Source organism: Dysidea avara, chromosome 1, assembly GCF_963678975.1.
Source record: "Dysidea avara chromosome 1, odDysAvar1.4, whole genome shotgun sequence".
In the NCBI taxonomy this organism is placed as follows: Eukaryota; Metazoa; Porifera; class Demospongiae; order Dictyoceratida; family Dysideidae; genus Dysidea; species Dysidea avara.
This window is the reverse complement of record NC_089272.1, coordinates 52,708,320-52,733,734: the sequence shown is the minus strand read 5'-3', so window position 1 is coordinate 52,733,734 and position 25,415 is coordinate 52,708,320. Positions and strand designations below refer to the sequence as shown.

The 25,415-nt window shown below is 36.5% G+C and overlaps 1 protein-coding gene across 1 annotated transcript in view; it reads right to left on the bottom strand.

Annotated features, from left to right (window-relative positions):
• Nucleotides 1–2: 2 nt before the first annotated feature.
• LOC136268589 (transient receptor potential cation channel subfamily A member 1 homolog) overlaps nucleotides 3–25,415 on the bottom strand; it is a 28,791-nt gene continuing 3,378 nt past the window's right edge. The window contains exons 3-14 of the mRNA XM_066063969.1: nucleotides 24,173–24,371; nucleotides 15,271–16,072; nucleotides 14,130–14,313; nucleotides 13,501–13,598; nucleotides 10,680–10,823; nucleotides 9,637–9,793; nucleotides 6,361–6,521; nucleotides 5,559–5,677; nucleotides 2,649–2,859; nucleotides 1,782–1,857; nucleotides 327–501; nucleotides 3–267 (exon numbers count right to left, since the gene is read on the bottom strand). Of these exons, the coding sequence (XP_065920041.1) occupies nucleotides 167–267; nucleotides 327–501; nucleotides 1,782–1,857; nucleotides 2,649–2,859; nucleotides 5,559–5,677; nucleotides 6,361–6,521; nucleotides 9,637–9,793; nucleotides 10,680–10,823; nucleotides 13,501–13,598; nucleotides 14,130–14,313; nucleotides 15,271–16,072; nucleotides 24,173–24,371 (2,427 nt within the window). The 3' untranslated portion in view covers nucleotides 3–166. The remainder of the gene's footprint in view (nucleotides 268–326; nucleotides 502–1,781; nucleotides 1,858–2,648; nucleotides 2,860–5,558; nucleotides 5,678–6,360; nucleotides 6,522–9,636; nucleotides 9,794–10,679; nucleotides 10,824–13,500; nucleotides 13,599–14,129; nucleotides 14,314–15,270; nucleotides 16,073–24,172; nucleotides 24,372–25,415) is intronic.

The window sequence follows — 25,415 nt, the reverse complement described above, 5'->3', positions numbered from 1 at the left end:
ATAACTATAGATTAAAATGCTAAAATTGCATCATACATTAATATATTTTCAACATTTGTATAAGTAAAGATATTTCTCCATCAGTTGTACATATGTGGGAGAAATGCTTTAAATAATTGTTTAAACACTCCATTGCACTGCATAGGTAACATACTCGCCATAATATCTATGCGTGATAATGCACTGCATGAATGCATCTACATACAGTATGGGCTTTATATTTAATACTCACAAATCCATGGTGTAATAACGTACCATTTGTAATACCTACATGTATTAAATTAACAAAACAGTAGCCATTTGTATAACTATGAATCCAAACTTACATTCATCACTGTTTGGTGTTGGTGATGATAAAGCAAAGGCAGTCAAAATTCCAAGAAACACACAGTAAGTGATCAAGTTGAGCAAATAAAGGTACAATCCAAAAGACCTCCATTTGTAATCCAACAGTTTGGTTGCAAGTGGGTGATTTAGGAGCTCAATACGTTCACTGTCAACCTGTAAACATTGAAAGTTTACATAGGAACTAAATAAACTTTTACCAGCTGGTCTTTGACTTATCCTTATTGGCTGAGTGTGAATAACATACTCTACATTGTGGATAGAGCAGGACTGATTTTAGAGTAGTAGAGATTAAAATGTAATTCTTAACAAGGCACTATACGTACTAGTACTGTATGCTTGTTAATATACTTGCTATGCTTTAGTGATTATGTTTACCAGTGGACCTTCTTCAGTTATCCTGTAAGCTACCATGCCTATACCTGTGCTACTCAGTGTATTCTCTTGATAGTATTTGTGTTTGGAGTAAGGCACTTGTGCTTGCATTAATAATTGTTTTCAAATTGTCTGCAGTAATTTGTAAAATAAGTTAAGTTGAATATGTAAGGTACAGTAGGTCTAATGACAGTGTTTTGTTTGATGAATACTGGTAACATTAATCAGGGCAGGCGGAAACAGGTAGGCAACTTTTAGTGGGAGCTATTGAGGCATGTTCCAAGTCCATAGAGAGCAGTCTGGTTGTTCTGGTTTTCCAGGATCGTTTTTGGATATTGTAACTCGAGATACTCTAATAGAACAGTCAGTAATACCCTAATAGAGCAGTCAGTGACTATTCATTCCATTAGAGTATATTTAGCATTATTATTTTTATAGATGTGAAATTGTTAGAAAGCAATTTTTCGAAAACTTTCTGGGACTAGCCTAAGCATGCTGCAAATGTTGATTATTCTTGCACAACTATAATGCTGGTGGTGGTCATAGAAGTATTATTCTGACAGTTGCCTACCCAATTTTAACAACTTGTAGATGCTTCTTCCACCTCTGTTAATGGTTACAATTGTATTGTCAAAGTGCACATGTGCTAGCAGATTTAGAAATTTGCTCATTTAGATATCAGTTTGTATTATATCAACATGGCTTGTGCTCTCATGTACAGGCCTTCCTTTATCAGCCAGAGCGGGATGTAGCAGTACATAGGACATGAAGGCTCCTTTACGTTAGTACAGTAGTGCTTCCTTTGTGGGATAAGTTCCAGTGAATCATGAATGATAACAAAGAAAGTATACTAGGTCAAGGTGTACAGTATGATGTGCAGTTCATGTACTTTGAGGTAGTCCTGTGTTAGTGCATGCCAATACATCAGCACAAAACAAACAGCACAAAGACAAACTGTTTGTTTTTCAGTTTTGAAATATTGTGACACAGAAGTCCATAGCTTCCAAAAGCAATTGCATTATAAACATACACAGTAACATGATATGTACTTATACACATACCATAACTTTCAGTGCATGAGCTTCTTTCTTAAAGTGACTTGCTACCCAGTCGCGATGTTCTTTAATTGTATACTCACTAATTCAAACAAAAGACTGCATAAATTACAAGTTGTAATACACAATAAGAAAGTGAACACACAACAGTATTAATAGCCTAATTATAAGTAAAATAACACCATTATAATTTTTCACACTGCATACTTAACCGTACTTTGGTCACATGAATTACTGTAGTTTTACAGGACTACTATTGGCACGCCACTAGAAATCACAGAAATCAAAATAGAGCTTTTCTCAAGTGCGCTTTTAATATGTAGTTCACAGAAGTGCTAATTGCTACAGTATTAAAGAAACTAGCAGAGTTCAATGTTTATGTGCTAGTTATCATTTTGATCAGTGTTGTTGTTTCAATACCTGTGATACCTCCATACAGTATAAAGCACCTTGTTGAAAGTGATCAAAAGATCTAGAGTGCAAGAGACTACTTTCAAGTGCTTGAGACCACTTGTGACTATAGTATAGACCACAGACAGCTGATCTAAGCAGATGCCTTGCTGTTATTTAACTACATGGTTGGTCAGTTAGCCAGCAAGCAAATATCATAAAGTGCATAATCAGTACTTCATGACAACTATTCAGAAATGCCTAAGTTACTTCAAAGCTGGTTGGCTTAACTGGTTGTACCTAACCAATACCACTGAGTCATACTGAAGTAGGAGGCTGATTTCTGGCCAATGCAATGATGCTATCACATTGATGAAAAAATTGTGGATTAATTTTGCACATTAAATTTGCACTCCTGTTAATTTACTACTGGTAATTTAAATGTTCAGTAAAATTGAATGCAATTTTGATGATGTTACATACATGGGCTCAGGATCTTCACTAAAAAGCCTTTCATCAAAAATTTCATCACCATCATCATCATCATCATCATCATCATCATAAATGCTTTCAAGATCATCAGAAAAATCATGAGGGATGTCATCCAAAAACTCGTAGTTGTAAGTTACAAGAACACTCCCATCACTGTTCTGTTTTCTATGTACGCATTTGTCCAGCACAGCAGTTGCAACATCTGCATGAAAGATGACAGGGTAGCTATCACATTTAACCAAAATATCTATAACAGTAGTTTAATGAAGCAGATAATAAGTGTGTGTACATCAGCGTTGAAACCGGGTAGGGTCATCTGGGTCATCCGGGTCATCCAGGTCACATTTTCTCCGGGTCATCCGGGTTTGACCCAGATTGGATCACGTGAGAAACGAACCACGCCCACTTGTTGCATTACCAACATACGCGAGGGTAGCTATTGTCAAGACCTTTTTTAAAATTTTTTTTTGGTCTTCAACCTACAGATAGGCTGAAGTTGCAATATTTACTCAACACGAATCGAACGCTCAAAATGTAGACTCGTTCGCTCGCTCGAGACTAGCCAAAACACGTCTCGGCTTTAATTAATCCAGGTAAATCCGGGTCACACCCAGGTCAATCCGGGTCACATCCGGGTCAAATCTCGGTCAGTGGGTCATCCGGGTCAGCAGTAGTGACCCGGTTTCAACGTTGGTGTACATATATACATATGTATGGTATACATTTGTATGGTATACAATAACACAAGAACTATGAGTTTTTTGCACAAGAGGTCATAGACGATCAAGTGGTTGGACAATTTAGGCGCTTGTTATTAGATACGTACATGTTCACTATTTGAAGTTACATCAGATATGGTAAGTGTAGCCATTAACCATCACTTATATATACCATAGTCATGTGAAACTTCAAACGAGCCCCCCGCCAGGTGTTACAGTATATTTAGGCATTTAGAACTCAAACCACAGGTAAGTATGTACATAATACTTACCTGGGAACAGCTATGCAGTGTTGGGACAGTTACTTTTTAAATGTAACTCGCTACATATTACATATTATTTACAACTGAACTGTTTAGTTACAGTTACATATAATAAAGTAACTATAATAATATTACATATTATATTACTTTGTGTCCACAGCCGTAAGCTGTCACGTGTGTGGCAGCCTTAGCTGCCATGAAACTACCACTTTATCACGTGACATGATTGTGTTGTTGGACATTGTGCAAATCTTGGTTATAAGCAAGAAGCTGATGAATAAGCTTCATTCAGTAGGCTTCATTACTTTGTAGTGGCTTAAGTGTTACTCAGTGGATTGCTAACGAGATTAGTAACATTGTTACTTAAAGTAATAATGTTACATAATATTAGACTTGTAACAGTAACTTCATTACTTAGGTAACGCGTTACAATTGCAAGTAAAGTAACTTGAGTTATATTTCCCTGTTTTTACAGCATATTTCGTTATATTACTTCGTTACCACAAAAGTAATAACGTTATGTAACGCGTTAGCCCCAACACTGCAGGTATGTAAGTATAATTATATTAACTCACCTGTAGTTAGGTAAGTCACCTGTGGTTTAAGGCATGTGACACTAAAACGTGTGATGCATATTAGCAGGGTAACAGCCTACTGTGGGTGCTACTATGAATGATCACTCATATGAGTACTAGCTAATATCCTGCCTGTGTCGGTTGACCAATCACCCCAGCCAGTAAGAAACCACCCATTGGATTCATTTCATAGACATACCTCACAACTTTAATGATGAATGGCGGTGGGTAACGCTGTTCCTACATTTGTTGCTATTAACAGATGAGCCCTAGGTATACACGGAATATTTTCTAACTTTCACAATCGATCTTCTGCTGTCAGCTGATAGAGGACGCCTAAAAACAACTTTATTATGCGGCAATGTACACATGAGTTCATTTTGTTAAGTTTGTTTATGTGCTGCATATAGTGTGCAAGTACTTCGTTTATTGTGTGTAGTGATCTTCACCAAAGGTGTAGCATACCTACACACTGAACTATCAAAACTATGGAAACACATTATAATATATGTGTGTAACTGATGAACACAATTTAAAGAAATTTTGAGTGAATTTTTGTGTGGTATAAGGCAGAAGAATTTAATTTAGATATGGTAAGAATGTGTTCTAATTGAATGTAGCATGCTTATGAGCAACTTTCTCTAAGAATTATTCGTACTAGTAATAGCATGGGTAGCAGTGAAATTTGGGATAAATATCACGAGTGTTGTATTGGAAATGGGGATAAATTTCACGAGGCGAAGCCGAGTGAAATTTACCATTTCCAATACAACAAGAGTGGTATTTATCCCAAATTTCACTGCTACCCATGCTATTCCCAGTTAATACCATACTCGCTGCATATGCGCATGTTGTGCATTAGCTGCTATGTACGCAATTTGTCACTATGTACTAAACATGTGTCAACACTAATTGTTAACATAAATTCTAGCCAATGAAATTGCAATTACAACTTTTTCACTGCTACCAGTGAAATACGGGATAAATTTCACTGCTACTATTGAGACTTTTGTATGGGCAGTGAAACAGGTATGGTATTAAAAGTTAAATTTGCATGACTTTAAGGTATAAAAACATCAGCTACCAGAATTCCATTCACTTACACTTCAAATTTATTGTATTTGTTTTGCCTAATAGGATAACCAAGTAGCTGATTAGTCTAGTTAACATGTTCTTTCTACCTTACTATAACTTTCCAATCAATTGCTTAAAATGGTATGGACTCCACAAATGTCTGAAGGTGGTACTTAAGGACATAGTACGTTTGTGAGAATCCATTGTATTATGTGTTACAACAACCAACAATATAGTGGTACATTAATATTGAGTCATTCTTCAACTTGCCTGGCATCTTTTTGATGAGTAGTTTCATTGGAGTGTACAGTCCATATCTGTCATTCTCAGCACGCCATCTCAGGGCATCTTGCCAACTGTCTGAGTTAATAATAGCCAGGGCAACGTCCCTATGTATAAAAGCAAAAGATTTTCTACTACATACTCATACAGTATGTAGTACATATCTTAGTACGTACATATAATAGTTAAATCACGAGTGCTCATGGTATAACTTATATAATTATACCACAAAGTAATCACTTACACATGTGGGAAACTGCTGGAATGCTTCACAAGTATATATTATGCGAAGTGAATTTGATAGCAGACGTTTGTACAGTCTCACTTTCTATTACTGAATTAAGACAGGAAACCTGTCACTCTCAAGTCTAGGGAACCTGTCACTTTCAAGTCTTCAATTTATGCTTAAATCCAAAAGTCAGCTAATTAATGCAATGACATGGCACATTGTATACAAAGCATTACATGCTTAATTGTTATGGAAAATCACTGCATATGATAAAGTCTTTAACACTAATATTTTCCCATGTGATGAATATGTACTGAATGTACCATAATATTTATAGTTTAGCAACTTATGTTGGTATCTGTGGAAATTTTCTTCCTTCAAATTTTCAACTCAATCATATTACAAATGCATAAAACATCCTGAAAAGGCAAATAATCTTTCCTCAAAATTTAGATGATAACAATCCAAAAAACTTTTTGTCATTGTAAATAACTTGCTACGTATAATTATGGTACTATACGTACGTATGCTGCAAAAAGTGAATTTTAAGGATGCAATTACCTATGTCCATGAAGAATTGCAGTTACCAAACAATTGCAGGTAAAATTTTGTGTTCCATTATCTGTTTCTGCATCTTCAAAGGTTACATCAGCACCATTTTTCAACAGCAGCTCTACTACATCCACATTTCCATAGTAAGAAGCAGTTAGTAGTGGAGTAGTCTGTGATTCAGAAAAGATCATCATAAAACAATAATATTATACATATGTGACCAGATTTTGGAAATCAGCCACTTGACATCTTAACTATTTATGGTTGAAATAAAGCATTGCTAAGTACCAATCAACTTCACATTGAGTAAATTAATAGCCTGTGCCTTGAATTACCAGAAATAATTAAATAGCTACTTACTGTATGTACTGCTATGGCAACACAGTAAAGTACAAAATTCCATTTATTTCACTTGTGACAAAGTGGTTGATTTCCATCACATATGTGACCAAATTTTTGAAAATCATCAATCTACACACACACCAGTGAAGTTCACTTTTCACCATGAATGGGTAGCCACACTAATACTCTAATGGATAGCCACACCATTACTCTACACATTCTCATCACAGCCATGCCTCTGGTTTGATCAGCCTGCTTTTCACAAGCGGATTTCTAGAGATGTGTGCCAGCCACTGGGAATGCGTTGGCACCTTGTAATGCCACTGGCCAGCTGATATACAAGACTAGATATATGAACAGCCTTGGACAGTTTTCCAGATATTTTCTACATACATTTCTTTAATTTTCAGTGGCACGGGTGGTTTTGAGAGTCCAATAATAAGGCTGGAGACATCATATCACCCACTTGGCCATTTTCTGTTTATATATCAATCACCCACCCACCACCACTCATGGTGACGTGCTCGTGTTACAGATACCATCGTGAAAAAAGCTGCTCAAAACATCATGGTTACAGGGTATATAAAGAGTATATAATAGAAACCAAGTGTGTCGAACAGTGTATTAGCCCATGATTAAATGATTGCATATAGCTAATAACACAGATATTTCAGTAATTGTTCGTTAACGTGAAATGGTAATTTGAAATGCATACATGGCAACGGGTCTTTGTTTGCTGGTGTTCCGTATTATTTAACCAACTATACAACAGTTATTGTACAAGGAAAGTGTAGTAAGGACCCAAGATAACTCCAGCTTGGTAAAACAATGGTTGCACAAATGAGTGTGTTGCCACACCTTCAGGGATACGCTTGGCAGTGCCAGAACTTTAACATTAGCCATTTCTCTTTAATGCTATCATGTTTTCACTTAGTTTAGTGGCCGAATTTGGCTAAATATAGCAACCCTTAATGGAAATCTATACAAACACTTACTGAAATATCCATGTTACTTCAAACAATTGTTAATCACAGGGTAATACACCTGTTCAATACTGTTGGTTTCTATCATATACTATATCAACAGCTAGTTTTCTATGGATTGCAATGACATAACACGATTGGCTGCAATCATTTATGGTGAAAATTTCAAACTCATAGCTTTTGTCCTTCCCAAGCTTAAAATTGCATATCTCACAATCTATTGATGTGCGTAGATCAATGGTTTCCCTAATTAGGTCACATATGATGTACACATACAGCAAGTATGGCGGCTGTATAGCTATTTAGGTGTATGTATATTATTACCAAAATTTCTCTATGCTGCAGTGCTCATAAATTCAACCTATTGTGCTCATGTTTAACTACATACAGTGTATAGCTACTTTCAAATTAATTTACAGATTCTGTTTGGTTGTAAAAATGACTTTTTGCTATTGTTAAAAAAGTTAAAATGAGCAATAATATTGACTGCTCTATTGGAGCTAAGAGCTAAGATCATTTCTAAAGTGGAGTTCACCACCAAGTAGGGAAGGCTACATGTGCATCAATCTGAGCAAATTGTTTTAGCCATCTGTTATATCTGCATGACTAACATTTCTCTTTTAGTTCTAACAAGCGTTACGAAAACTTAGGGACTTTAGACATTTATTACATTATATGCTACTTAAACAATGCAGATCATCACATCTGACGAATAAATATGTGATAATTACATTTGCACATGTACAACATCAAGTGATGATTACACATTATATTGAACCGTGTGTGACAAGATCAAAGTAAAAACAGGTCTACGTCCACAGTATACTGTAGAATGTTTACATGACTGCAGTTTTGTATAATTATGTAGTTGTAGAATGAGGTTTGATGAATATGCATAGGTGACAACACACTAGAGGTATAACCATAAGAAGGCATTCTTGGTTAGGTGCAGTGCAACTTTACAAACAGAAGATGGATTTCAAAAGTACTGTGTGAGTTTCAAAATTGTTTTTTGCAGGCTTTTGTGTGCAGGTTTTAAAGCAATCACTTTTTTGTGCTTTACAAGATATTATAATAATAACACTCAAAGAGCTTGATTTCTTCACTGTTTAATGTTACTTCAGCCTAAGGTGTGCCTTTTGCTCACCACAGCAACTACGCCTCATAAAGTAATTCATTTGTGTCCCATTTCTTTCTCAACTACAGTAACTGCTTTGGTGTTGATTTACAGTAGCATCATAGTTTCAGTGCTGGCCATCTACAAGAATTGTCTGCAATTTTGTTGTAACTAGATTGATTTCAGAGGCACTTCACATGCTGTTGCATTGGGGGAAAATAGCTGAAAACAAAGTGGAATTCGTACAATTTTCAGTATTTGATAATCGGATGCACATTCAGTTCCATATTTAAGTGTTTGGCACCATTCTTATCATGCACTGGTTCACTAGAGAGCAGTCATGGCTACATTTATTGATAGACTGTATAATAATACTACAGTATATATATGACTGGAGTAGGGATTAAATATCCACTATAAAACTAGTAGATAACCTCCCTTGTTTCCTTGCTTTTTTACTGTATATGATCCCTACTCAAAAGTAAAGTTTCTACACTTGCACAATAGATATCAGTATTAAGGAATAGACAAGACTGCATGCATTACAGGACTGGTGTATGCAGCAACAAATTATAGTTATTAAAGCAAATATGGACTCAGCACACATCTATATTAGGTGGTTCAAAAGGAGTCTGCATGTATGAGAACAATACTATAGCTACTATGGAGTTCCATGAGGTACTGCCCTTTAAGAGGAATAATGGTGAAAAGCAGTGACGTGACCTTAAACAAACTTGTTTGCAGTGTACATTGAGGGAGTGATCCTCAAAATGTACAGAATAGATTACTGTCGCTTGTGAGATAAATTGTATCATTCCACACACACTACACAAATATACTTACATTCCAAGAAGTCTTCTCTGAATCAGTGAAGCGTTGTAATTTTTCAGGTGAAAACTTTCCATCAACATCTGCCCCTGATTTTAATAAGTATTCAACAACCAATAAATGGCCTTGAGCAGCAGCAAAAGTCAGAGGTGTCCAGCCAGTTGCTTCATTACTGTAACAAGAAAGTTTCACTAGCTATGTATGTACATACATCTGTGATACAGAGTTTTACATAATTACAAAAGTAATAAACAGCTCCCAAAGTTAGCATGCTAATTACAAGGGTAACTACCAAATATTCTTAATTTATCATAGCTAATTTTGATAACACCACATCAAAGGAAGGCATGGAGTTAGACATACAGTATGAGGCATTATTGCACACTGACTTTACACTCCTTTACCAATTACTAAGAAGCAATGCATTAAACTGATTTCAGTTGTATTCAGCCTGTTATATACATCCCTACACACAGAAATCAACATATAAAACTATTCTACCTCTTTTGTTTTATCTTGGAATCCACTTGCCAGTTTATTAAGCCTTTGCATTCCATGCAACACCACTCCACCAGCACCAAAACAAAGGCAAATCATGCCTAAAAACTGCTACTTCGTAAAATTGTTTATCGCTACTGCAATACATAGTGTCTTACTAGTAGCACATCTGAACAATAATATTGCTAGTAGCTAATAGAGGTTTAATCTCTACACAATTTAGACATATCTTGAGCACACCAACAGAAATGTGAACAGGAATATCTGTAAACTCCCATGTGCTAGGATGTAAAATCCATATATTTGGATGATATCATTGTTATTATGCTCATCCTAGGCTCCACTTTGAATTCGTGTACAGTAATAACAATGATATCACCTCACAATGGGGGTAGAACTCAGATACTAATATGCGTATTGTATGGAGAAATTCTAGATAAATGGAGTGAAAAATATTAGTACTTGAATTTATAGGAGAGAACAAGGGCAATTATGGTAGGCCCTGTACATTTATCTCCTTGCCTCAAGGCTATACACACACATTCAATCCAATAACTTACGTGACATCAATGTCTGCATAGTTGCTGATTAGCAACATTACAAGTTTCAAATGTCCATGAACCGCAGCCATATGTAAAGGGGAAGAGCCATCCTCATCTTTTACAGTCACCTTTGCACCCTTCTTCAAAAGCTCCACTGCGATTCTGATCACATTGCAAATGCATCAATAATATACATAAAAATAAACTTTTAATGGATTACATACAGTATGTATACTTTGTACAATGGTATAAAATACTTCATTTCTGTGATCCCACAAACTCAGCAAAATCAACATAATGTACAATGTCTTGATATACTGTTGTATAAATTATGAAAGATGTTGCACAGTTCAATAGTTCAATAATCATACTACTTGTAACACCTACAAAGTAAACAGCTTTGCTAACAAGATAAATGTTAATTTAAGGATATCATACTCATCGCTCCTCGGACCATTTGTAGTTATATTATTTACATGTATGAAACTAAATTGTAGTGATAGCTATATACAGAGAACTTGAAAGTCAAACACAGGTAAGATTCTCTCCTTTGAGATACTCTAATAGAACAGCTACAGTCGATTGCACATACGTTTGAACATTTTGCATTGTGTGGATTGTATCAAGCCTATCTACAAAGGCTAAACAGTACTGCAAACAGTACTAAACAAGCTCAAACTCTCAAATTAAAGCACAGAATGGAATGGTATTTTTTTCATACATAATGGTCAACACACAAGCAATTGACTGTACAACACTGCGATAGAATTTTCCTTATAAATCTGTAATTCTATTAATGCATAATATGTAATAAAATGTCAAGCAGTAGTAAGCATATAGAGGATATGCGCACATTATTATTATTTGAATGAAAAATGATCAATATGATAAGATTAGTGGCATGTCCAAGAATTTTGATGGTGAACGACTATCATGAATCCCATACAAGAGTACAGGTAGCAAATTTAATGTGGCTCGGACTATAACTTGCCACATGAACTAGGGATGGGGCTCCTCCTTCCAGTTACTCTGTTATACATGTAAAAGGAATCCATCGCTCTGGAGAAACTCTTGTAGCTGGCCTACGTTGTGTGATTCGCACTTTCTATGTATACCTAAAATACATTCGTTCACCATCATGATGCAAGAAAACATCACATTTTGATTAGAATTTTTCAGTTGTGAAGTTGTGCATATCCTCTATTCTGTTTTGAAAAACTCTGTAAAGAATACAAATAAGCTCCATTATAAGCCTCAAACACATAAAGAAGTGATATCTATATAAAAGCATACGGCCAAGATCATTAACCCATAGCTCAAAAATCAATGTACAGATATAAATGTGAAGTACAGGCCAAGAAATGATTACAGTACTGAAGATGTTGATTAATTTATTAATTTTAATAAATGCTTGTCATAATATTAAAAACTCATTATATAATGTGGAGTAAACTTTGATTTAACAGCTTTCTTAACAAAGGCTAGAGAGAAGTTGCTGAAAACTCTTTTGATAATACACAGTATTAAAAAATTCAGATATTGAAACTCCAAATTTCCAACATCAGGAATCTATTTGAACAAGTGCACAAAAAATTTGGAATTCTCCACTAGAGCATAGGGACCATAGCACATCGATAAAAAGTACTAAAACAAGCTGGAGTGGTGCACAATATTAAATCACAGTAAAACAATAAGAAGTGTTATATCCCTACTGTGCTCAAGATACCATAATGGAAATGCACAGTAGGGATATAACACTTCTTATTGTTTACTGTGATTTAATGTTGTGAGCTGCTCCAGCTTGTTTCAGTACCTTTTATCAAAGTGCTATGGTCTCTACTCAAGTTGATAATTCCAAACTTTTTTGTGTACTTGCTTGATACCTTTTAATAATAATTATGAGTAGTGAACTCATGTATACCACATCAAAAGAAACAAATGGTGCCGCATGTCCCAATTATATCAATTATTGTCTAAAAAGTGAAGTTTTCATTACACTTCGTTGTCAGCTATGTTCAACCTGTTACACAGCAGTATGAATCAAAAACTGTTCGATAAGCACCTCTGCAATCAAAGTAGTCACTATGAAAAGTTTTGGATGATTTCCGTTACGAAGGGAAGCCATCATGTGCTTCCGCCAAATTGACACTTTTAGCTGTTAGTAAAGATGAATGGGACACAACAAAGGACACTGGTAAGTCCATGAAGATTGCACTGTACGTACTGTGGTATGTCAAAAGGCACTTCTCGGGCCGAAGCAACGTCAAACAGTGAAAACTCAAGTCCATAGCGATAGTCATTATTGAGTTACGCATGTCTGAAGGTATCTGTTACTCAGTCAGAGTCAGTCACTAGAAAATCCTGTTAAATAAATTAATTAATTAATATTTTTAAAAATTCCATAGTAACTTGTTGAAAGCATTTCAGGTCAACCTGAAGGCTTGTTTAGGCTAAGTTTTACCTAACCAAAACTGCCTCATCATCTGGGAAAAGAGAGTTTTTGGGTGATGTTTTCATTGGCCACGTCCACACCTTTGTTGTCCCTACTATACAGCACTATTGTACTGTATGATTTAGTGTATTAATATTATTCTGAACAATTATATTTTGAGTGAAAAGATTGAGATACTCTGATAAAGCAGTTAGACAACATGAACTGCTTCCATGTACTCTTTGTTGTTTTATTATTGGCAACTGTCAAGGTGCAAGCAATTAAGTATAATTAGGGAAATCAGTTGACTCCTTTCAAATTTTTGTTCCACTTTCCAACATTTACTTAAATGTTATTGTGAACATATTTGAACACAATTGAGTCTCACACAAAAAATGATTAACTCACTCATATAATCCAATTTGACATGCCATGTGAAGTGGAGTGAAACCACGATGACCTTTGGCATTTATCAGCTTAACAGAGTCATCAAGCTTGAAAAATGTCTAAAATGTAATAAAAATAACTTCACATCTGCACACTGCACAATACAGTTCATAAGCTATGGTGCATATATAGGTGTAGCTATACATGATTATGCAGTATACTTATATAGGAAGGAATAGAATAAAGCCAGACTTCCAGATCCCACAAAAAAATAAAATGAGGTAGTTATATAGGATTCTGGTGATAAAAAGTAGTATACAAGAGATGATAATAGCTATGAGGGAAACCCTACTTGGCAATGCTACAGTAGCAATGTGGGAAAATCCATAAATTGGTATGTTTTCACCATCTTTTCAATGTGAAAGTAAAGACTTTCCATATTGTTATAATGCCAAATACAGTAGCCTCATATGTAGCTATGATCATCTCTATTTTCTATTGCTGGAAACTTACTTCACTTTAAATTAAGAAATTTTATTGCAATATAATTAGTATAATTATATTTTTGCAGTTTCATAGCATTTAATCATTGCTTATTGGATTCTGTAGACCCATACTATAGTTTGAATCTTATGCACTATAAAACTAACCTTCAGTTCATCCACATGCCCATGTAAAACAATGGAGTGGACAATATTCCCATTGTATTTATCAGTAACTGTTACATCAGCACCATTTTGAATTAACAACTGCATGACCTTTACACTACCAGCTGCAGCTGCTGTTAACAGTGGTGTTTTGTACTCGTCGTTTCTGCATTCCAAATTAGCACCTCTATACGTTAGAATAAAAGTGTTCAAGATAATTATGCAATGCCAAATTTACATTATTCTTAATAATTATTATTACAAATACTGAACAAGTTCAAAATTTTAATTCAACTCTGTGTAAAAGATGTGATATAGCTATGTTTCTTCCAATTTAAGGTTATAGAGTGTAAATTATTTCCTATGCAGGAGACACCAAGATACTTTGTTTGTATGGAATTTAAGTGCGTTCCCTAACGTAGCCAAAATCTGCATGCGATTTAATAAACTGTTTTTAAAAAGTAGTATGCAAGAGATGAAAATAGCTATGAGGGAAACCCTACTTGGCAATGCTACAGTAGCAATGTGGGAAAATCCATAAATTTGCTACACCAGTTCTAGGGGTAGGGATCACAGTTCCAATGTATACTCAGTATGTTTTTTTATTTTTTTCATACAGTATACTGTGCATGTATTATCCACGTAGCTGTACTGTATCTGCTGATGTGTAGACACTTATGCAGATACAGTACACATGGGCAAATACAGCACTTGCAGCTATGTGGAAAATGCAGTAACATTACATTTATGTAAGGAATATTACAAAATCAACCCCACTCAGACAGCATGATTGATCACATGAGTTACAATGGAATTGCTAAAACTAATACTAGCCAAACTAATTCTGTTTGCTCTAGAATTGGATTATATAGCTGATTGACTGATCACCAAAAATTGAGATACTCGAGATATACACTTTGTCGAAGATGACCAAGAAGTACAATGTAAAGCACCACCTACACTTGTTTGTGTGTAAAAACTTTAGGGGTGTTTCGAGACTTATGTAGTATTCAGGTTCACCACGTACTATATGAGCCTCTCAACACATTTATTTACCTCATGTTGCATTTTCTGTGCACATGTGCAGGGAATGAGTTAATAGGCTATTACATGAGAAGTTATTACACAAAGTTCATGCACTCACTTGTCCATCAAAAATATTAGTGGTTCATCTTGGTAATACCGAGCAGCATAATGAAGAGGGGTGTTATCTGATTGGTCTACATCATCTAGGAGTTGCTCAGCACTAGGTACATCATAATCATAAATCATCTGCATGATTTTCTCTTTGTTGATAGCAGCAGACAAATGAAAACAATTCTGGCCTATTTCATTCTTGTCCATTATTGTTACAGCCTTTGTATCGAGGAGAAACTTCACAATAAGCTCATCTCCAGACATCACAGCCAACAAAAATGCTGAATGACCTCCTTTATCTGTTTCATGCAAGAGAGTTGCCTGATCAGCATGGCCAAGAATTGTTGTCACAGCTTCCAGATTACGCTCAACCACAGCAACATGTAAAGGATGCATTCCATGGATATTTTTTTCTTTTAAATTAGCACCGGATTTAATGAGAGGCTCAACAATATTTTGGTTACCGCAAACACAAGCTGTATGTAGAGGGGTATTAAGATGTTTATCTTTTTTGTTGATGTCAATTGTCTCAACTCGAAGTAGTTCTTTTACCATGTGGCTATTTCCTTTGCTGCAAGCAACATGCAAGGCAGTAATTCCACTACGATTTTGGCCATTAACATCAACTTTGCTATGTTGAAGTAATGTATGAAAGGTAGTCTTTAACTCAGAATTGTTCATTTGTGATATTCCTGGACCATAATCTGTATTATCAGCTGATCCCTCTTTGAACAAGTCATCAGATAACCTCAATGCAGCTAAGACCAAAGGTGGATTTTCAATCTCTTCATTGGTGGTGTTGTTAAGATCTATGTCCAAACAGATACTTACAATCACAACATGGAATATGAAAAATATAATTCTGCACTCTAAATTGATGGTTATGCTTATGCAAGTCAATGATGCATAATATCAGAAAATGTTTTCGACATATATAAGTACTGCATACATGTATGTACATATTTATGCATGTATGTGTGTTTTTGTGCATATGTATTATGATCGTGTGTGTGCATGCTGCGTGTGTGTATGCGTCTGTCTGTTTGTTGGTATAACTATCTGTCTGTCTGTATGTATGTAAGTATGTATGTATGTGTGTATGTGTGTGTGTGTGTGTACGTGTGTGTGTATGTATGTATGTACAGTAAGGGACTTATAATTACAGTAGGGGACTAGTAATTACCATTGGTTTTTACAGTCGCCTTAGTACTTACAATAGTAATTACAATTGCTTGTGCTGTGTTGTATGTTGTAAAGCTATTGTTTTGTTAATTGACTGCTACATGACAGCTGCAAAGTTACAAATTTCACTGCCCCTGCTGTTATCAAGCTTGTTGCCAGTTGGTAGTTACACATTTAATTTGTTCTTGCCCCTCTGTGTGTGGTAGTGCATGCAACTGGCAATTAGACTTGTTTTGTTTTAAACAGGTAAACATATTGTAAACATGATAAATTACGATATGTTTAGCAATACAATGGTCATCGTAAAACTGTTACATTACAATGGTCTTTACAAAACCAAATGTAAACTTTTTAAAGTCACTTACTGTATGTATGTATGGATGGATGTTTCCTCAAGACCCATTCTTGAGATAGCCATTTCTGTTTCATGATCTACTCTTTAATTAAAATTGCCCTATACAAACAATCCAACCAGTTCTAATTTTCTTCTTACAGTGCATAAAATTGCCTTAAAATCCAATGAAACAAGGCTTGCATGTACGTAATTATATACGTACGTATATGGTTTTTTTTAAAATTGTCCCTTCTTTAAAATTGCTTTAAGATTCAATCTTACTTACATTTCAAAATTTTCGGGAGAGTATTTCCCACACCCATTAGTTAGTCAGAAATCACTTTAACTCTTTCAACAATCCTGGCAATACACAGCACAAAAAGTACTTACTTTAAACACTACGTAGGTGTAGTGTCTACATAGGGCTAGTTGTAAAAAGTAGTGTTTTAGCTGCTGGCATGTGTACATATCTGCATGTCTTTATGTGTGCATGCATGTATATGTATGTATAGTAGTTATACTTTACCAGGGACAGTGACTACAGTACCCAAAAGTGTGTTTGTCTGTGTGTGTGTATGTGTGCGTGTGTGTGTGTGTGTGTGTGTGTGTGTGTGTGTGTGTGGGGGGGGGGGGGGGGGGGTGGGTGGGTGAGTGGGTGGGTTGGTGGGTGGATGGCTGGGGGGAAAGCCATGAGGGGTGGCTGTAAGTTACAATTGAGAGCATTTACAATGGTACATGTGTACCATTGAAAATAGCTGTAATCAAGACACACGGTAGTGTGTCGTGCGGCCCAAGAAGCCGGCGCGTAACACCCGTGAGTATATTGACAGGAGAAAAAAAACGCAATTTTCGCACCTCCGTAGCTCTGTGCTTCCTTGATGAAACAAGATGAGTTTTTCTGTGGACATGCCCTCCAACTGCAGCACTCCACATTCCAAATTTGAGCAACATCACTTCGCGCGTTCCCAAGATATGCGACTTCAAAAATTGGCTCAGTTTCTTTTTTTTTTTTCTTATTATTATTATTATTTTTCTTTTTCTTGTCACACACTTACAAAAACTGCTATAAAACTCGAACGCCATATCCGATTGCCTTGAAATTTGGCACACAGAAGGGGGGTATAAAGGCGCATCTCGGTACCAACTCTGGCTGGAATACGATAAACAGGCAAAGAGTTATGAGCGATTATTCACGAAAAATAACACTAATATGTTGTCACGCCTACAGGGTAAACCGCGTATGGGAAGAAGCTGAAAATCGATGGGTGAATAGGTTAACTATTGAACCTCAAACCTTTTGTGGTTTGAAAGAAATCGAGCTAAAAACCAGGAAGATACAACGAAAAAACCAACAGTGTGTAACAATTACGCAATCGAGATCAGCTAATAAAAAAACGACTGCTTGCCACGCCTACCAGATAAACTGCTTGGGGTAATGCTTTGAAAATCGTTGTACAGATGGAGTAATCATCTTAGAAAGGCTCATCAATGGTGTAGAAGAATCAGACTTAAAGCCACGAAGTTATAACACGAAATCCAACTTGGTGCAGCAAGTGCGAGATCGAGATACTCTAATAGAGCAGTCATCCTAATAGAGCAGTCACCCTGAAGAGAATTCAAGAGATCAGCTAGAAATAAGAAACCTGTATAGAGATCAGCTACACACAAGTCACCCTGTAGAGAGATCAGCTAGAAGAAGTTACCTTGTAGGGAGTTCATGCAACTATGGAAAGAGATAGTTCAGCTAGAAAAAATCACCTTGTAGAGTTCAGCTTAAAAGAAACCACCATGTAGAGAGTTCAGCTACAAAAAAATCGCCCTGTGGAGAGATCAATAGAAGAAGTTACCTTGCAGAGAGTTCAGCTACAAAAAAACCATCATTTAGACGTCAACAAGTTTGATACTGAAATTTGATTGGCTGAAAACGTGGTCTCTAAATCCCGTAGAGCCACGGTCATGTCCAATAGAGACCACGCTCTGAGGCGATACGAAACATGGAAATTACGCGCCTGTAACATTAGCAACTCACAGGCGTTTAAATGGCTAGTAACAGCCGTACTCAACAAGAGGGAGGTGTAACACGCTCCTTTCTACTACATAACACCACGTTTCTTGTTTAAACAAGCAGCTGTCAACATCCAAAAACAAGTTGTCAAGCAAATTGTAGTCCGCTTCGAAACGCAATTAAGCGCGCCTGTAACATTGGCAACACATGGGCGCTTAATTGGAACGGTACTGAATTAGAGGGAGGCTTGTTATAAAGTACCTGTCAAGGTACAATGAGTTGAAGTCTAAATCATTATGCTGGTTATGTGCACTACATGGACATGTATATACAATAATATAGCTAGCTTAAATAACAATAACGTCATGATAAATGTCTCATTCATTTCCAGTATAGTTGATAGTGACAGATGAGCAAGATGATATATTGAACACAGGAGTACAGGAAGATGAATATTCCAAAGACAATGAACCATGTACAGATTTGGAATTCACTTGTGCAATAGTATTTTCAGTATTGATATCATCACAATGAGGCCATTTTGGTTTTGTTGCACTGACAATGCATCCATTGTTTAATATATCAGATACCTGCTCTTGCTGATGTTTGTAGGCTCGTTTGTAGCTTCGTACCGCTTCAACACTTCTGTGGCCAGTTCTTTCCATGATTCGTTGTTCGTCTATACACCCAGATTGATGTAGTCTAGTAGCAGCCGTAGCCCTTAATGAATGATTGGTACGGTAACCAAGAATGCCACCATTTTGACACATCCTGTTAATTGTAGTACCCAGTTTTGTATGCCCTATAGGTTGACTTGAATACCAACATCCAGGCAAAGGCTTCTGTAGTGGTTTTAAATAATATGCATTACCAGGACGATGTGAGGGACACAAGCTGTTATACAATTTATAAAGTCGCACAAAGCAACGTTCTGGTTTCTCTATGTTTGCGTGATGTATCACTACCTTGGGTTTGATTTTCCTGCCTCGTAGTCCACCAGGATGATTCTTTGAAATATCCTCCTTGTAAGTTAGATATGGTCTCTCTCCAGCATTTTCTATCAACTGAATTTGTGATGGTCTGTGTCGAAGATCTCTGTGCTCCTTACCACCACGAAGAGAGAAATAGAGCCCATTCATATACAGCATGGTATCTACCAAGCACTGTGGAGTGCTGTCTCCTAAAATTCCCTTCTCCCATAGTATTTCCTCTTCAGCAAATGTAATTGGCTCTGCTTGTCGTAGTGTAGTTCCTATTCCAGCTGACTGTAATCTTTTCATCTCTGAGTCTAACACCTTTCTAAATTGAACAAACTCCTTGTCCTTAAAAATATCAATTGTAGGTATTCCATTGGCTCTAACGAATCTCATGATTCCACAACAGATGTGGTGCAATGTGTTAGGAAGAAATACAGAACCATCTTTCTTTCTTACTTCTAATAAAAATGGACACATCCAGTGTTGCAATTCTGTGCTCGTAATATTGTGTAAGGGAGGCATAATAACATTAGTTTCTTTCCTTCGATAGGATACCCAGTCATGCCACAACTTGGCACAATACTTGTTGTCTTGTTGCGTTTTCTCTGGTACTGCACTCTTCATAACTTGTTCGATATCCTTACTAGAAACGGGTTTTGCAAAAGGCCTGTTGCCGGCCATGGCTGACTGGTCGCTTAACTGTGAAACAGCCGCAGCGTGATGGTCTTTCTTGGTGGCGGGCACAACAGCTTCTTGTAATTTCGACATGCTCTTGTCATCGAGTTCCTCAAAGGCTTGAAGAAACATTTCATCTATCTCTGTCTCTGTTAAGTTGGTCTGAGCGGGGAGACCAACATGAGTAACGTTGTTGCTGGTAGGTGTGTCCGCTTTGCTGTACGAAACAAATAGAAACAGTTCGTTGTCAAGGAAGTCCTTTAGTTCTTGTACCTGAGAGTCAGCAATAGTAGCCATTATCGAGTTGTTGTCGTGTAGTGAAAGCAGAATTTCAAATTTCTGTTACCATGGTGAGTCTAAATAAGTTAGACATCAAGAACCAATGGGTTCTACGGGATTTAGAAAACCCTCAGGCCCTTAGTAGCGCCCTCGCTGCGCTCGGGCGCTACAGCCCAGGGCCTTCGAGTTTTCTAAATCCGGAAAAAACCCTGGTTCTTGACGTCTAACTATTATGTGGAGAGTTCAGCTACAAACAAATTTCCCTGTAGAGAGATCAGCTAGAAGAAGTTACCTTGTAGAGAGTTCAGCTTCAAACAAATCACCCTGTAGAAAGATTAGCTAGAAGAGGTCACCTTGTAGAGAGTTCAGTTACAAAAAAACCACCATGTAGAGAGCTCAGCTACAAACTAGTGACCTTGTAGAGACATCAGCTAGAAGAGGTTACCTTGTAGAGAGTTCAGCTACAAAGAAACCATTCTTTAAAGAGCTCAGCTGCAAACAAACCACCTGTACTGAATTCAGCTACAAATAAATCACCCTGTAGAAAGATGAGCTAGAAAAAGTTACCTTGTAGAGAGATCAGTTACAAAGAAACCACCATGTAGAGAATTCAGCTACAAACTAGTGACCCTGTAAAGACATCAGCTAGAAGAAGTTACCTTGAGAGAGTTCAGCTACAAAGAAACCATTATTTAAAGAGCTCAGCTGCAAACAAATCACCTATACAGAATTCAGCTACAAACAAATCACCATGTAGAGAGATCAGCTAGAAGAAGTTAACTTGTAGAGAGTTCAGCTACAAAGAAACCATCATGTAGAGAGTTCAGCTGCAAAGAAATCACCCTGTAGAAAATTCTGCCAGAAACAAATTGCCCTGTAGAAAGATCAGTTAGAAGAAGTTACCTTTTAGAGAGTTCAGCTACAAAGAAACCATTCTGTAAAGAGCTCAGCTGCAAACAAATCACCTGTACAGAATTCAGCTACAAACAAATCACCTGTAGAGAGTTCAGCTACAAACAAATCTCCCTGTAGAGAGATCAGCTAGAAGAAGTTACCTTGTAGATAGTTCAGCTACAAAGAAACCAATCTGTAAAGAGATCAGCTACAAACAAATCACCCTGTAGAGAGATCAGCTAGAAGAAATTACCTTGTAGATAGTTCAGCTACAAACAAATCACCCTGTAGAAAGATCAGTTAGAAGAAGTTACTTTGTAGAGAGTTCAGCTACAAAGAAACCATTCTGTAAAGAGCTCAGCTGCAAACAAATTACCTATACAGAATTCAGCTACAAACAAATCACCCTGTAGAGAGATCAGCTAGAAGAAGTTACCTTGTAGATAGTTCAGCTACAAAAAAATCTCCCTGTAGAGAGATCAGCTAGAAGAAATTACCTTGTAGAGAGTTCAGCTGCAAAGAAATCACCACTGCCCAAATTTCAAGGCAATAGCTCTTTCCAATCTGAAGTTATCAATTGTCAAAGTTGGCAAATTGGATGTGTGTGGAAGACCCCTTTTCGCAAATCCGATCACATATGTATTATATATATAATTTGTACATTTACTGATAAAATATTTAAAGTACATCTACTTCATCTTTTCTTCTCCTGTAGTAAAGAAAAAAACATAGGTTAAAAAAGTCCCAAAGCTGGCCATAGGCCGGCTTTGGGGTATACAAATACAAAAAGAAATGAAATTTAATCCAAAACAGCCAAGCTGTAAAAAAAGTGTGCGGCCCTCAGAAAGGCTATGGTGAAGAAAGATGTGAAATCCAAGGTGGCTGCCAAGAAATGGCTGTGATGGTAGGTTAATGGTAAAAATTTTAATAACGACAATTCAGGTAAATTTTGTGCCACTTAATTCACCTGAATTGTCGTTATTAAAGTTTTTACCATTAACCTACCATCACAGCCATTTCTTGGCCGCCACCTTGGATTTCACATCTTTTTTCACCATAGCCTTTCTGAGGGCCGCACACTTTTTTTACAGCTTGGCTGTTTTGGATTAGATAATCATTATAGCAACAACTGTTATTAAGATACTGTACAGATACATCAGTAAATGAAGGCATTTCATTATACACTCATGCTCTTGATTATGTATAGATATATGCATGTGTTATTGGAGACAGATTGAATTAATTGCATAGCAGTACCACCTTATAATGATTCCACTGAATATTGTATTAGAGTACAGTTGTATTTCAGTTATCTGGACCCCACTTATCCGGATTCTCGGTTAACTGAATTACGGCAATAACTGCTCTATTAGAGTCATGACTGTTCTATTAGGGTAGTCTTTCTTTATGCTGTTTTAGGATTATTTATACACAGTTTCATAGATGTGATGGGCATTTCAGACTTACGGACCACCCCTGGCCCCAAGGGTTTGGAGAACTTGGGTTCCACTGTAGTTCGGTGACTGCTCTATTAGAGTATCTTGATCTCGAGCATTCCCAGTACTGATTCATAAAGTATTCCATTCTGCACAACCTTTAGGACAAATCCTATATAGTAAACAAAGGCAAAGTACAGTTGTAAGCTGGTTAATGATTGCTTTACGTTATTCTAGCAACTGAACATTGGAAAAAGTGAGGGGCGCTATATACTCCTCCACTTTTCAAAGAGGAGGGGGGGCAATTGCAACCTCTGTTCTCGTATTTCTCTATCCCTATACTGTACAGTATAATATGTATGTAACTACAGTGAAACCAATGTATTAAGGACACCTTAGGACTGATTATATTTAGGTGTTCAGATTTTACCGGAATGCAAAGGGATACCTTAAGACCAATATCAAGTGTTCACATTTAAGTGTCCTGATTAACGCATTCCACTTTACTGTACATACATCTGGGAAAACCAGTCTTATTGCCAATAACAGCAAATTTGAGTTTTCATCATGAGCACAAAGCTTCAGGAATACACTATAAACGTTCACTGTCAAATCAGCCAGGTTTGAGTGGTTTTCCTGTACTACCTTTTTCCCAATCCCAGTGGTGAACTGTATGAACAGTCTACGATGTTGATGAAGCTCTGTCCAATCTGATTATGACCGTCCATAGCTGTACAGCTTTGTGGTATTGAATAAAGACTTCTACTGTAAATTTCCTTTCCTTTTAACCAGTTTCAAGCCCTGAATGGGCCAGTAACTCATTCCTACATGTTCTTCTTTAGTTTTGTAGACAAATGTTTCCCCACCCTCCATCCTGCCCACCACCCCAATTAAAGCTCTCCTAAAGAATTGGTGCAAAATATATAATATGTGAAAATTTGGTACATAGTTTTGACCATCGGTGAGCTACTGTATAATAATTATCACTCTGAATGCTTAAAATTGGCATTTCTCAATACAAGTACAGAATATAACTGTAAAAGATATGCATAACATGATTACGTATATACACTGTATTACAAAGACCAGCTGTACTTCATGCTACACCACAGCACATGCAAACATACCTGCTTCAGCATCACAAAGTTGTTGAAGTGTCTGCACATCATTATTGATAACTGCATAGTGCACAGCATTAAAAAAAGATCCTTCACTTTCATCAAAATCGAACTGATCAATTATTCTCTTCCCTTTTTCGTTACGTGGCTTCACTTTCAGGTATGATATCCATTCATTGACTACTGTTTTATCACCCCTTTGTACTGCCTTTGATAGATACAAATGGCTAGCTCACAACTGAATTTCATATAATACGATAATATTATACTAAACACAAATGTTACTGGGTCTCAGGGAATGTGGGCACATAAAATTCACCTACTTTTTAAAACTTCCATGACTCACAACTTTAAACTACTGTGTTATGACCATGCAATTATCAGCCTGCATTGTAATTTTAATACACTCTTACGTGTATGTGGCCAGACCTGCGAAAATAGGGCATGTGGGCACAAAAAATATGACTACTTTTTTCAAACTTTCATGACCCATAACTTTTCATGGCATTACACTATGGCCATGACATTTTCAGCCGTTATTAACCACTTAATTGGCTATATGATACTAGTTACAGAATGCAAATTATTCTGTTCCAATACTGAGATGTGACCGCTTTTGTGGTGGGATTTAGTTGTGTTCGTGTGCCCAGTTTCTGTAGGACCAGTCGCAAATGCTGTATGTAGCATTGCTGTATGGTATGAGGCTACCACAGGCACTTACTATACAAAAGCACACTGAAACAAGTTTAAGTTGTGCTATTTCTAAAAAAACTTGACTCTAGTAATATGGTAGAATGAGGCTTCTGTTTGTAAAGATGCAATAATTATTATGCATGTAGAATTATCAAATTAATAATTATTGTGATTTTGTAATTGGTGAAATATTTGTAATTTTCTAATTATGTTGCTATGTATTGCTAAGGAAGCACTATTTGAACAACTGTTGGGTAACTAAGAGTTCATTATATAACATATACTGAAGAGAGTATCTTATTTCATATACCATGTAGAAGGGTGTATTGTGAAGTTATGATATAATGACAAGGTGTTGTGGTTTGTAAAGCCATATAATGTATATCTACATTAGTGATGCTCAGAAAAGCCCTATGTTTGTGAATGGTTTGGAATGAAATGCCTAGCTAAACCCATAAAAGTATGCTGAGAGTTCAAGTTAATTTGGTTGCTAGCAATGTTTTTGGGCACACATTCAATCAATATTATGTTCAATTAATGACATCATTAATATTATATG